The sequence below is a fragment of the Muntiacus reevesi genome, chromosome 3 (genome assembly GCF_963930625.1).
Source record: "Muntiacus reevesi chromosome 3, mMunRee1.1, whole genome shotgun sequence".
Lineage (NCBI taxonomy): Eukaryota > Metazoa > Chordata > Mammalia > Artiodactyla > Cervidae > Muntiacus > Muntiacus reevesi.
This window is the reverse complement of record NC_089251.1, coordinates 133,545,390-133,560,422: the sequence shown is the minus strand read 5'-3', so window position 1 is coordinate 133,560,422 and position 15,033 is coordinate 133,545,390. Positions and strand designations below refer to the sequence as shown.

At 42.7% G+C, this 15,033-nt stretch overlaps 1 protein-coding gene across 1 annotated transcript in view; it reads right to left on the bottom strand.

The window, feature by feature from the left end:
• BARD1 (BRCA1 associated RING domain 1) overlaps positions 1–7,290 on the bottom strand; it is an 81,690-nt gene extending 74,400 nt beyond the window's left edge. Inside the window, exon 1 of the mRNA XM_065930640.1 lies at positions 7,016–7,290. Coding sequence (XP_065786712.1) covers positions 7,016–7,158 — 143 coding nt within the window. The 5' untranslated portion in view covers positions 7,159–7,290. The remainder of the gene's footprint in view (positions 1–7,015) is intronic.
• Between the last annotated feature and the right edge of the window lie 7,743 nt (positions 7,291–15,033).

Sequence of the window (15,033 nt, the reverse complement as noted above, 5' to 3'; positions counted from 1 at the left end):
TCAGCACACCAGGCCTCCCTGTCCATAACCAACTCCCGCAGTTTACTCAAACTCATGACCATCGAGTCGGTGATGCCATCCAACCATCTCATCCTCTGTCGCCCCCTCCTCCTCCTGCCCCTGATCCTTCCCAGTATCGGGGTCTTTTCCAATGAGTCAACTCTTCGCATCAGGAGGCCAAAGTATTGGAGTTTCAGCTTCAGCATCAGTCCTTCCAATGAACACCCAAACTGATCTCCTTTAGGATGGACTGGTTGGATCTCCTTGCAGTCCAAGGGACTCTCTAGAGTCTTCTCCAATACCGCAGTTCAAAACCATCAATTTTTCGGCGCTCAGCTTTCTTCACAGTCCAACTCTCACATCCATACATGACCACTGGAAAAACCATAGCCTTGACCAGATGGACCTTTGTTGGCAAAGTAATGTCTCTGCTTTTTAATATGCTGTCCAGGTTGGTCATAACTTTCCTTCCAAGGAGTAAGCGTCTTTTAATTTCATGGCTGCAGTCACCATCCAGTGATTTTGGAGCCCAAAAAAATAAAGTCTGACACTGTTTCCACTGTCTCTCCATCTATTTCCCATGAGGTGATGGGACCAAATGCCATGATCTTAGTTTTCTGAATGTTGACCTTTAAGCCAACTTTTTCACTCTCCTCTTTCACTTTCATCAAGAGGTTTTTTAGTTCCTCTTCACTCTCTGCCATAAGGGAGGTGTCATCTGCATATCTGAGGTTATTAATATTTCTCCCGGCAATCTTGATTCCAGCTTGTGCTTCTTCCAGCCCAGCATTTCTCATGATGTACTCTGCATATAAGTTAAATAAGCAGGGTGAGAATATACAGCCTTGACATACTCCTTTTCCTATTTGGAACTAGTCTGTTGTTCCATGTCCAGTTCTAACTGCTGCTTCCTGACCTGCATACAGGTTTCTCAAGAGACAGGTCAGGTGGTCTGGTATTCCCATCTCTTTCAGAATTTTCCACAGTTTATTGTGATCCACACAGTCAAAGGCTTTGGCGTAGTCAATAAAGCAGAAATCGATGTTTTTCTGGAACTCTCTTGCTTTTTCCATGATCCAGCGGATATTGACAATTTGATCTCTGGTTCCTCTGCCTTTTCGAAAACCAGCTTGAACATCTGGAAGTTCTCGGTACACGTATTGCTGAAGCCTGGCTTGGAGAATTTTGAGCATTACCTTACTAGCATGTGAGATGAGTGCAATTGTGTGGTAGTTTGAGCATTCTTTGGGATTGCCTTTCTTAGGGATTGGAATGAAAACTGACCTTTTCCAGTCCTGTGGCCACTGCTGAGTTTTCCCAGTTTGCTGGCATATTGAGTGTAGCACTTTAGAAAAGTGCTAAATTCCTTAACCTGAGATATCTAGTTTTAATTCACAAAAATACTTTTGATATTCAGACTACCCACCTTTTGTTGCAGCTTCTATGTAAACTGACTCCTCCCAGCCCCCAAGCAATTCTCTCAGGGTTACTTGACAGGCTGTCTCCTGTGCTGGAAGTGCTAAAAATTCCCACCGAATAAAACATAACTCTCCAATTCTAGGTTGTGACTATTTTTTAAGTTGATATTTTTATACCCTCTTTCCCACTCACTTCCAGGAGTATGCTTTCGATTGCCATGTATTTGCTGGTAACTTTCAAATTTGAACTCTGAGCCTGAAACTCTCCTCAGGCCCAGACCTCCATAACAGTAACTTCACTTGCAAGACCATCTCCTCTGCTACAGAGGTCAGTAACTAAATGCTGCTCAATGTGTCTGGTAAGTTTCCCTAGCAGTCACAAGCCCTATATAACATCAGGTCTGTGTAGCCTGTCACAGGACTGTGCATGCCCTGGTTCTAGCCCTAAATCCCTAGGGAAAAGACCTGCACCTTTGCATGTGCCCTGAAGCCTTGTTGTTCTTGTTGTTCAGTTGCTAACTCCTGTCCAGCTCTTTGCAACCCCTTGGGACTGCAGCAAAGTCTGTTATGCCATCCAACCATCTTATACTCTGTCGTCCTCCTCTCCTCCTGCCTTCAATGTTTCCCAGCATCACGGTCTTTTCCAATGATTGGGCTCTTTGGATCAGATGGCCAAAATATTGGAGCTTCAGCATGGGTTCTCCCAAGGAATATTCAGGACTGACTTCCTTTAGAATTGACTGGTTTGATCTCCCTGCAGTCCAAGGGACTCTAAGAGTCTTCTCCAGCACCACAGTTCAAAAGCATCAATTCTTCAGCTTTCAGCCTTCCTTATGGTCCAACTCTCACATCTGTACATGACCACTGGAAAAACCATAGCTTTGACTATACAGACCTTTGTCGGCAAAGTAATGTCTCTGCTTTTTAACATGTTGTCTAGGTTTGTCACAGATTTTCTTCCAAGGAGCAGGCATCTTTGAATTTCATAACTGCAGTCACCACCTGCAGTGATCTGGAGTGCCCAAGAAAATAAAGTCTGTCACTGTCTCCATTGTTTCCCCATCTATTTGCCATGAAATGATGGGACCGGATGTGATGATGAAGCCTTAGTCACTGTTTACTATGGGTAATTATCCCCCAGGAACCTATAGAGGATTCCTGGGCATTTCAAATGAACTAACAAGGTCCTCTGGTACTTCCACCTGCAATGTAACCTTAACCTAAATGCTTTAATACCTTAATTTAACAAACACTAAGAAACTATATGTCCAACACTGTGGCTGCAAATGTGAACCTACCCTTATGAAATGTGTAGTATAAGTGAAAGAGACAGGTGTCAATCAAAGAAATCAAAATATCACAGAAGTAAACAAATCCCACAATCTGGAGGACATGATACAATGGTCTGTGCCCTTTTCTATGTGTATATCCAACTTAACCAAAAAGTTTTAAGTGATATTTTGCATCCAAAACACACTAATAATTCCAGAATCTGAGAACAGGAAAGAGTTTGAAAAATCAAGTCATCCGTTTTCCTCATTTTACTTATGAGGATGCCAGAGTCCAGGGAAAGGTAGATAAGTGGCTTTCCTTAGGGAGTAACAATGCTTCTAATCTAGGATCTGACCTTGACCTAACTCTGCCCACCTGACTCACTCCTTTGTTATTCTATATACTTTTTAGCATATTTTCATTTGCTATAATCTTCTATCCGGCTCCACCTATAAAAATCTATCCAAATCCCAATTCAAAAGCCCAGGAAGCTTTCCTCCATTAGCCTACACAAGTGCTCATTTCTGCATCCCCTAATTCACCCTGGATTGTGTATTAGGGTAACACATTTCACCTCTTACAGCTAAAGATACCCTCCTTGATGGTGGAAAGCGTCAGGGCACACAGGTAGTGCCTCAGCGGTTGCTCATTGTCCTAACAATGAAGGCAATAATCACCCCATCAAAGGATCGAAGGCCTGTAAAAATGCCTCTGAACAATCAGAACTAGTGAAGAAAGACAAATTCCTGATCCAGGCATCAGGAATTCTATCCTTTATTCTACAAGCATCCATAAAGCAATTCAAACAGAACACACACTGCTCTGAGTACCTTATAAATATTAACGCATTTAATTCCCTTAACAAACTTACAAAGTAAAAAACTACTACTAACTCATCTCACAGATGAAGAAAAGGAAACATATAAAGATGAAATAATTTGTCCAGAATCACTGGGCCAGGATTTGAAGCCAGGATCCAAAATCCATTCTCTTAACCACTAAGCTATGCAACTTCAAAACAATGTCAACCACCTTTACTATTAATAAAATGACGAGATAATTTAGAAAAATAAAGTCACCTATCTTAAAAAACACGAAACTACGTTTTTACTTTTTACTAAAAGTTGATTTAAAAAATCATTAGAATAAGGACCTATAGTACAACACAGACAATATTCAATACCAATGGTTTATGATAATAAACTATAATGGAAAATATGAACAAAGGTACATATATGATAACTGAGTCACTTTACTGTACAGCAGACACTAATACAACACATGGTAAATCAACTACACTTCAATTTTTTAAAGTCACTAGAATTCCAAGTTAAAATTGTGTGAGATGCTAAACTCCAGCCCTGACTAAAAAAATATATCAAGAGGTGTCTAATTATTTTAACTCACAAAACAGTGACAAATGACACCTGGGCTTTCCTACTACATTTCCTAATTCCTACTTCCTTTAGGAACACATTATTCTGATGCCTCTGTCAGTCTCTCAAAGGACAGTCTTCCTGTTGCCATTTTTCCAAATCTTTGAATAGCTGCTATCTAGTTGTGAGGCATGTCACATCTGGCCTCTTGAACAATTTCATCAGCTTCGCCTTGAAGTCACACTCATGTTAAAGGTCAAGAAAGGATGCCCTGTAATGTAGCCAAGCCACGCTCACCCACCAGTAATGCCTGCTCCAGAACAGATACAATGCGCTACACAGGACAGGTGACAGCTGGGAACAGGGAGATGGGTAACAGCTGCAAGCTGAATGCAGGGTAATTGGGGTAATCACTAGCCCACTGGGTAAAACTGTGAGGCTCTATAAAAAGGACATACTGACACACAATTGCAGATAATATGACCTTGTTTTGTATGATGCGCAGCAAAAACAAGAAGCAGGACATCCCGAGTTGCTCCTTTCAAGCTATGATATGGCCACTAGGCAAAGCCTAAGTGGGAAGACTGGGCTGGTTTTCTCCCATACTTTACTCGCCACCGACAATGTCAAATGTGCAATGACAGGAAGAGGAACACTGATCATTTCTATACACTAAACCCCATTTGACACTAAATTTCCCATCAAAAAGGATTTTTTAACCTTAAGATGTTTTAACATAGTTTTGCAAACTATTGCCTATGCACCAAATCAAGCCTGTTTTTGTACAGCCTTCGAGCTAAGAATTTTTTTAAGTTTTTAAGGGTTGTAAAAAATAAAAGAACAGACAGTGTGTGGCCAGCAAAGGCTTAAATATGTACCATATGACCCTTAGAGAGTTTGCAGAGTCCTATGTTAAAACAAGCACAAAAGGAATAGCTAAAATTTAGTTAATCCATCAGTGGGTCACATATTAATTTTTTGTTTTCAATCACTGGAGCTAAATATTATTAACCATTCAGGATGAGTTGTATTAAATGTCTGGACCTAGTTACTGATGTCTACTTTCAGCCTTTTGGCTCTTATTGTGTGCTCACTTTAGTAAAACTGGAAAAATACTGGTAGGGATAAATCTGAAACAGGCCTTATTAGATTTCAGGACAACCTATAGGTTATTCCTATAGGTTACCTCTTTTGTCCACCTTCCCCCAAACCATTCAGCAAGCAGGCTGTATTTTTGCATTTTTATAAGACACTTGTAGGACTTCCCTGATGTCCAGTGGTTAAGAATCTGCCTTGCGTTGCAGGGAATGCATCGCATTCCGTCCCTGGTTGGGTAGCTAAGGTCCCACAAGTCTTGCAGCAACTAAGCCTAAGACTCAACTACTGACCCCATGTGCCACCAAGGAAAGATCTCCCACATAACAAAACAAAAAAAGAAAAAGGTCCCAGATGAAGCAACTAAGACCAAATGCAGCCAAATAAAAAAAAAGACAACTATTGTCAATCACTTGTTCTATGAAAATCACCACAGTGGCCACCCCAATAGTTGAACTCTACTGTCTAGTGAAGCAACATGCTGCTACCCTCACGCCTTCCATACTGAAATGTACCATCTGAATGTCTAACTTTCATTGACTTATTTTAAAGGTGTGACTACAGTTGCTTCTGTTTTAACAACCAGCAGAGCCGGTTTATTTGAAATTTTTTATTCTCAGATGGATGACCTGTGAGCTATGGGAAAACACACACAATCAGAATGTCTTCATTACAAACATGCCACTTTTCTAGAGTGTTATGATGTCATTTCGTCACAAGTGTTTAAGTTTTTGTAAAACAAAATGTAAGCACAAAACTCTGACAGTTAAGTCCCTTCAATTTGAAAAAGGTGCTGTATTACTTATGCTTTCTGTACAACTAAGTTCTGCAAGTTGGAAATCACAGTGAGAAAACAAAGTCCAAAAAAGAAATATGACAGAACAGTCACAAGCGGGGAGAACAGCTGCCAGAGTGATAGTGATGCAGAAATACTGCGCTGTGCACGCAGCAGGGGCTCAATAAATGATTTTTGAGCACGAAAAGTGAGATAAATCCTTTTCTGTTTTTATAAATCTTCTTGACCTCTATATTAGGAGAAACTACAGGAAAAGGAGAAGCAAGGAGTATCAGACACAAAAATGATGGAATGAAAACCTTGAAATGAAAGGATTCCCGTGGTGTAACAGTATGAATGAAAATAAGCAAAAGTTAGTAACACATAGCATCTCTAGGAGCTGGAATCCCAAGCCACACAGTCTTTGATCAAACCAAGGAAATGTGGAATTGAATGAGCAATTAGCAGTGTCCATTACACTGGCATCTTCAGTCAATCGTCAACAAGGGTACCCAAAACTCCCCCTCCCCAAATAAGGCTGCGACGGAGAACTGGTCAAAGGGGTCAGTTCAGCAAAGTGACTGCAGTTTTATATCCAGCAGGCCTCTTCAAACCTTACAGCCCTGGGCCTAAGGTTCTGAAATTACCCTGGACACAAGAACCAGGGGCAAGGTGAACAGTGCAGATGCCTCAGCCCTACCGATTCAAACTCTGGAGGCGGGAACTGGGATCCTCCTGTTTAGCCACACCTCTAGACTTTTGCCCGCTAAAGTTCAAAAACTACCATCTTAGATGGTGTTTGGTGCAATTGAAAGACAGAAAGTCTCCCGGAAAGGATTGAATGGAGGCCAGATTGGGGAGAACGAACACCAGATCCCTGTTGTCGTAAGTCGTGTGGAACTCTTCGCGACCCCCTAGGCTGCAGCAAGCCAGATCCCTGGGCAGGTACTAACACTACTCGCCCGCCCAAATAGGGGGCGGGAAGGGGAGCGGGAATGAGAGGAGGAAATCGGAGCTTTGAGAAGACCCCTGGCCACGCCGCGGCCCTCCCGGCAGCCCCCTCGAGAGTCGGTCTTTACCAGCGTGAGCAGCGCAGCAGCTTCTCCAGCCGGTCAAGCGCGGCGCGGCTGTGGGCCCAGGCCCCGCTGCCCGCCGGCTTCATGGCGGGCGCGGGATGAGGCTGGTTCCCGGAGCGGACACTCGGCTGCCGGTTCCCCTGCATCGCCCCGCCCTCGCGGGGTAGGCTCCTCCGAAGGCGGGAGGCTGGGAGAGTTCGGGCAACCTCCGAGACACCGGAGACCCGCGACCCGACTCCTTGCCCCCAAGCCCAAGCAGTTTCTAGGTCTGGGCCAGCGGGACGCCTAGGGGGCGGGGCGCGCGCGGGGTGGGCGGGGCGTGCGGGGCGCGCGGGGCAAGGCCGAAACGCGCCAAATGTAGGGGCACGCTAGCCGGTGGGGCGGGGCCTAGGCAAGGGGAGGGGCCGCCGCAGGGCCCTTGTGTTGGCCGGAAAGGGGGCGGGGCCACAGGCTGTCTGGAGTGATAAATGCAAAAAACTGAGAAGATTCAAAGGAACTTTCACTGAATTTACCCAATGGAAAGGCACAAGCCGAGAAGTTTCAAGTATTATCTATGTTATTCTCTCAGTCGTGTCTCAGTGCAACCTCGTGTACTGTAGCCCGCCAGGCTCCTCTGTCCATGATCGGATTTTCCAGGCAAGATAACTGGAGTGGGTTGCCATGCCCTCCTCGAGGGGATCTTCCGGACCCAGGGGTGGATCCTGGGTCTCCTCATTGGCAGGCGAATCCTTTACCGTCTGAGCCACCAGGGAAGCCCTATAAGGAGTGCTATTTCGACAGTTGCTTTGTTTGGAAAAGCTTTGCTGTGACACTGAAGATGCCTCTCTTGATTCCTAAGAGAGTATCTTTCTTTTCTTTCGCCACTTCCTCTTCCACCCCCACCCCAGGCTTTTCTGTGATAGCCATATATACAGATGGGCTTTCCCAGTGGCTCAGAGGGTAAAGCGTCCGCCTGCAATGCGGGAGACCTGGGTTCTATTCTCGGGTCGGGAAGGTCCCCTGGAGAAGGAAATGGCTACCCACTCCAGTACTCTTGCCTGGAAAATTCCACGGACAGAGGAGCCTGGTAGGTTACGGTCCATGGGATTGCAAAGAGTCGCACACGACTGAGCAACTTCACTTAGATATATACAGATACTAACTACCACTCACCCCTTCACCCCGTCCCCATCCACTCCACTGCCAAATCTTTGCATTCCCCCCTCTCGTCAACTTACTCTCAAATTTTCCCATTTCTGTCTTACAGGTCCAGTTGTATCATTTTCGCCTAGATTTTCCCCATCACCTTCTAGCTGATTCCCCAGTGTCCCCCCAAGTCCCCTTCAATCTTTAAGCTACACTGCAACTGTCTAAAACATTTCCAAATAAACCCATGGTTAGTAGAAGTGGAAGGAGAAAATTAAGGATTTTAACTGACCTATGATAGCAAGGGAAACTAAGCACACATATATATATACACATATGTATATATATATAAATTATATGCTTAGTCACTCAGTCGTGTCTGACTCTTTGCATCCCTATGGATTGTAGCCCACCAGGCTCCTCTGTCCATAGGATTCTCCAGGCAAGAATACTGAAGTGGGTAGCCAGGCCCTCCCCCAGGGGATCTTCCCAACCCAGGGATCAGACCCAGGTCTCCCACATTGCAGGTGGATTCTTTACCGTCTGAGCCACCAGGGAAGCCATATAAATTATATGTAAATACATATTATTCATATATTTCTATTTAGCTATAAGTATATATTTACATTTATATGTTATAAATTTCAAAAATTTTATAAGTATATTCTTTCTTATAATAATTTTTTCCATTGTGGCCTAAAACATTTATTAATATACCCTGGAGGAGGATATAGCAACCTATTCCAGTATTCTTGCTGGGATAATCCCATGGGCAGAGGAGCTTTGTGGGCTGCAGCCCGTGGGGTTGCACAGTCAGGCACAAGTGAGCAGTTGAGCATGCATTTATTAATATATTTAAGTTCAGGGGTAGCCAAGGAGTTAATCCTTGATTTTTAACCCTGTTAAGCCATTGTTTACAATTTGCAGACAAAGCAAGCTTTAGCAAACTTAAAATGAACTTAGAGAATTAGTTGGCAATTTCAGGAGCCAGTCTTTTTTTTTTTAATCATAAATTTAAAAAATTTTATTGAAGTATAGTTGATTTACAGTGTTGTATTAATTTCTTCTGTGGCTTCCCTGATGACTCAGTAGGTAACATGTCATGCATGGAGACCCAGGTTTGAACCCTGGGTCAGGAACATCCCCGGGAGAAGGGAATGGTTATCCACTCCAGTATTCTTGCCTGGAGAATTCCATGGACAGAGGAACTTGGCAGCTCCAGTCCATGAGCTGGAAAAGAGTCGGATACAACTGAGAGACTGACACTTTCAACACTTTTCAACACTTTTCATATATATAGATATTCTTTTTTTTTGTTCTTTTCCATTATGGTTTATCACAGGATATTGAATATAATGCCCTATGCCAAGAAGTAGGACCTTATTGTTTATTCATTCTATATGTAATAGTTTGCATCTGCTAACCCCAAAGTTTCAGACCCTCCCCCCAAACCCCCTCCCCCTTGGTATCCACAGGTCTGTTCTTAATGTCTGTTTCTGTTTCGTTTATGTTGTACTTTAGATTACACAAAATGTTATCATATGATATTTGTCTTTCTCTTTCTGACTTCACTTAGTTGATAATCTCTAGATCCTTCCATGTTGCTGCTAATGGCATTATTGCTTTCTTTTTTATGGTTGAGTGGTATCCCATTGTAGATATGTATCAGATGCTCTTTATCCATTCATCTCAGACAGTCCTATTTCTAATCCCACTTCCTCTACTGAATAACTGTGTGATTTAAACCAAGTCTTAAGTTCTCTGGGAATTTGTTTCCTTATTCACAAAATAGGGATTTATCCTGTAGATTTGTAAGATTATTAAATGAGATAAATGTAAAATCACCTACATCATAAGTACTCAAAACCAATGTGAAGATGACTGATACTGTGAATGCTTTACTTATCCTAAAATACATTGAATACTTTTATCAGATGCCTTTTATTTTTTATCAGGACATACTTTACTTTGTGATCAGAGTAAATGAAATTTCACATTTTGGTCAAATGCTTTGAGAACCAAATAACTGTTACTGGTCTAGTCATAGTGCTATTAAGTGAATTACGATGCAGGTGCAATGAGGTCTTTCTCCTGTTTGTTTCCTTTTTCCTCCCCTCTACCACTGCTCCATAGGTCTTCCCCAGTGGCTCAGTCAGTAAAGAATCTGCCAGGAATGTAGGAGATTGCCTGCAATATAAGAGGCCCAGGTTCAGTCTCTGAGTTGGGAAGATCCCCAGGAGAAGGAAAAAACAACACACTCCAGTATTTTTGCTTGGGAAATCCCATGGATAGAGGAGTCTACAGTCCAAGAGTTGGACACAGATCATGAACTCCTTATTGCCAAATTCAGACTTAAACTGAAGAAAGTAAGGATAACCACTAGACCATTCAGGTATGACCTAAATCAAATTCCTTATGACTATACAGTGGAAGTGAGAAATAGATTTAAGGGACTAGATCTGATAAACAGAGAGCCTGATGAACTATGGACAGAGGTTCGTGACATTGTACAGGAGACAGGGATCAAGACCATCCCCATGGAAAAGAAATGCAAAAAGGCAAAATGGTTGTCTGAGGAGGCCTTACAAATAGCTGTGAAATGAAGAGAAGCAAAAAGCAAAGGAGAAAAGGAAAGATATTCCCATTCGAATGCAGAGTTCCAAAGAATAGCCAGGAGAGATAAGAAAGTCTTCCTCAGCAATCAATGCAAAGATAGAGGAAAACAACAGAATGGGAAAGACTAGAGATCTCTTCAAGAAAACTTGAGTTACCAAGGGAACATTTCATGCAAAAATGGACTCAATAAAGGACAGAAATGGTATGGACCTAACAGAAGCAGAAGATATTAAGAAGAGGTGGCAAGAATACACAGAAGAACTGTACAAAAAAGACTGTCACGACCCAGATAATCAGGATGGTGTGATCACTCACCCAGAGCCAGACATCCTGGAATGTGAAGTCAAGTGGGCCTTAGGAAGCATCACTACGAACAAAGCTAGTGGATGTGATGGAACTCCAGTTGATCTATTTCAAATCCTAAAAGATGATGCTGTGAAAGTGCTGCACTCAATATGCCAGCAAACTGGGAAAACTCAGCAGTGGCCACAGGACTGGAAAAGGTCAGTTTTCATTCCAATCCCTAAGAAAGGCAATCCCAAAGAATGCTCAAACTACCGCACAATTGCACTCATCTCACATGCTAGTAAAGTAATGTTCAAAATTCTCCAAGCCAGGCTCCAGCAATACGTGAACCAAGAACTTCCAGATGTTCAAGCTGGTTTTAGAAAAGGCAGAGGAACCAGAGATCAAATTGTCAATATCCGCTGGATCATGGAAAAAGCAAGAGAGTTCCAGAAAAACATCGATTTCTGCTTTATTGACTATGCCAAAGCCTTCGACTGTGTGAATCACAATAAACTGTGGAAAATTCTGAAGGAGATGGGAATACCAGACCACCTGACCTGCCTCTTGAGAAACCTGTATGCAGGTCAGGAAGCAACAGTTAGAACTGAACATGGAACAACAGACTGGTTTCAAATAGGAAAAGGAGTACGTCAAGGCTGTATACTGTCACCCTGCTTATTTAACTTATTTGCAGAGTACATCATGAGAAATGATGGGCTGGAAGAAGCACAAGCTGGAATCAAGATTGCTGGGAGAAATATCAATAACCTCAGATATGCAGATGACACCACCCTTATGGCAGAAAGTGAAGAGGAACTAAAAAGCCTCTTGATGTAAGTGAAAGAGGAGAGTGAAAAAGTTGGCTTAAAGCTCAACATTCAGAAAACTACGACCATGGCATCTGGTCTCATCACCTCATGGGAAATAGATGGGGAGACAATGGAAACAGTGTCAGACTTTATTTTGGGGGGCTCAAAAATCACTGCAGATGGTGACTGCAGCCAAGAAATTAAAAGATGCTTACTTCTTAGAAGGAAAGTTATGACCAACCTAGATAGCATATTAAAAAACAGAGACATTACTTTGCCAACAAAGATCCATCTGATCAAGGCTATGGTTTTTCCAGCGGTCATGTATGGATGTGAAAGTTGGACTGTGAAGAAAGCTGAGCGCCAAAAAATTGATGCTTTTGAACTATGGGGTTGGAGAAGACTCTTGAGAGTCCCTTGGCCTGCAAGGAGATCCAACCAGTCCATCCTGAAGGAGATAGGTCCTGGGTGTTCACTGGAAGGACGGATGCTGAAGCTGAAACTCCAATACTTTGGCCACCTCTTGAGAAGAGTTGACTCGTTGGAAAAGACCCTGATGCTGGGAGGGATTGGGGGCAGAAGGAGAAGGGGATGACAGAGGATGAGATGGCTGGATGGCATCACCAACTCGATGGGCATGAGTTTGAGTAAACTCCAGGAGTTGTGATCGATGGGAGGCCTGGCGTGCTGTGATTCATGGGGTCGCAAAGAGTTGGACACGACTGAGCGACTGAACTGAACCGAGCCTACTTACCCATTCTGCTCTCTCTATGCCCACGCCTCCTCACTGTGATTACCATCTATAGTTCTACTCTGGGCTTCCCAAGTGGCACAGTGGTAAAGAACTTGCCTGCCAACATAGGAGACACAAGAGACATAGGTTTCATCCCTAGGTTGGGAAGATCCCCTGGAGGAAGAAATGGCAACCCACTTCAGTATTCTTGCCTGGAGAATCCCATGGACAAAGAAGCCTCAAAGAGTGAGACTGAGCACAAGCATGAATTCTACTTTACTCCAAATAGGCTTTCCTTGTGGCTCAGCTGATAAAGAATCCGCCTGCAATGTGGGAGACCTGGGTTCAATCCCTGAGTTGGAAGATACCCTGGAGAAGGGAAAGGCTACCCACTCCAGTTTTCGGCCTGGGGAATTCCGTGAACTGTAGAGTCCATGGGGTCGCAAAGTGTCGGACATGACTGAGCCACTTTCACTTATTTCAAAGGCGTCTTGTGCCTGGACCTCTTTCCCAATCTTCAGGCTCAGTATAACCATTTGTTGAAAACAGTCTAAATGCTAACTTGTTTGTTGTGCTTGAAGTATTTTACAAGTAGTAAATCTTCGTCCTATTCATTTGGATGAACATATATAACAAGCAAAATGGGAGAAGCACAATACCCAGACTCTCAGTCCATGGAATGTAAGCTATCCCACAAATTTAACACATACACTAGTTCTACTCTGGCTTTTAATTATGATGTCATGCAGTGAACGCGACCACCTCAGTTCTTTTGAGTGCTTTCTCCTTGACAGATGTAAATTTTGTTTTCTAGGACCTCTATGAAACCTTGAGCTCCCCCCAGAAAATACATTTGAAAACAATTGATAAAGAACAATCGAAAGTGGTAATTGATGCAGTAGAACAAACCTCCCCCACATCTAGGAGGGTGGTGTCTGCTCTCTACCTATAACTGAGCCAGCCTTCCTATGATGTGAAAATGCCATTAACCTAAGTTAAAGTCATGAGTTCTGTGCCATTTTTTCTGGAAACCAGTGTGGCATAATGATTAAGTGCCTTGGGGCTCTGGAGTCAAGCAGAACTGGGTTACAAACCAAGCCCTGTCATTTCCTAGAATTGTGTCCAAGGGCTCATTGTTTAACCTATCCTGAGACTTAGTTTCATCTTCTGTAGACCTCAGATTAATGTATAGCAACCTCACATTTGTAGGGTTGTTGTGAGAAAGGAATGACCAACCATGAAACTCCTCCAAACCAAGAAGGCAGCATAACCAGTGCAAATCCCTTCACAACGAGCTGTCCTAAACCTTCATGCATAAATTAAAGCTTAAGTCACAGAAAGCGCACAACACATTTTCCCATATTTAGAACCGGTTTTAGCATCGTTGAGTTACACTAAGCCAGTTACGCTTGCTTTAAAATTCTCTTGTGAAAGAGTACCTCTTCTGAACAAGAAGGAGCCACTCAATTCTGTGCCTACAGAACACAGATACTAGCTGTAGCATCCTTTGTAAATATGATGCTATAACTCTGAACAGAAGCTTGAATTCTGTTTAATGCCCATAATCTCTCTTAGTATCTTCGCAGATGCAATATCTACTGAATTTCTAACATCATCCTTGGCATGGTGTTAGGACTTGATAATAAAATCCTTATAGTTTTTGTTCAGTTAACTTGGAGATCTTTTATTTATGTTTTGTTCCTCCTTTAAGAGCAAGAAAACCTCAGCAGTTAAAAACAGTTATTTGGGGGACTTTCCTGGCAGTCTAGTGGTTAAGACTGTGCTTCCAATACAAAGGGTGCAAGTTTGATCCCTGGTCAGGGAACTAAGATCACATATGCTGTACAGTGCAGTCAAAAAAAAAAAAAAAAACCAGTTATTTTGTCCTATGTACTATAAACAGCATATATGAAGCAAACCAAACAGTATGGCCAAAACTAATCAGTACCCACCCCCTGCAGAACCATATGATGAAGGTGGATCCCCTCTTGATTAGTACGGTTGAACACACCTGTATTGATCAAGTTAGTGACTGCAGCCTCTTTGTGTTGCATATATAGACACAGTCTCAAGGTCACGCAGACCTTGGCATTTGCTGAAAAACTACCTGTCTCTAAAGCATGTAGATAGTTTGAAATGGTTTCTGATAGGATGTTAACCCCATTCTTGTGGGCACCTACCAAATTTCTGTCACTGTATCAGAAGTAACTAGTCTAAGGTCATGGTTATATTAATAAGTCCCTTCAGCAGAGAATTGAAAGGTTTTCGTGTCTTCTGTATTTCCTGATCATTTATCAAATTCGGTCTGACACAGATATTTCATTGGTCATTGTTTTTTGTTCAACAGACTTCAGAGTTCAGCCCATTCCACTGCCTTTTATTGCTTGCTGTTTTTAAGGAGATGCCTCAGTAGAAACCCCCTTTTTCTGTACAGTGTAATTACTGAAGCA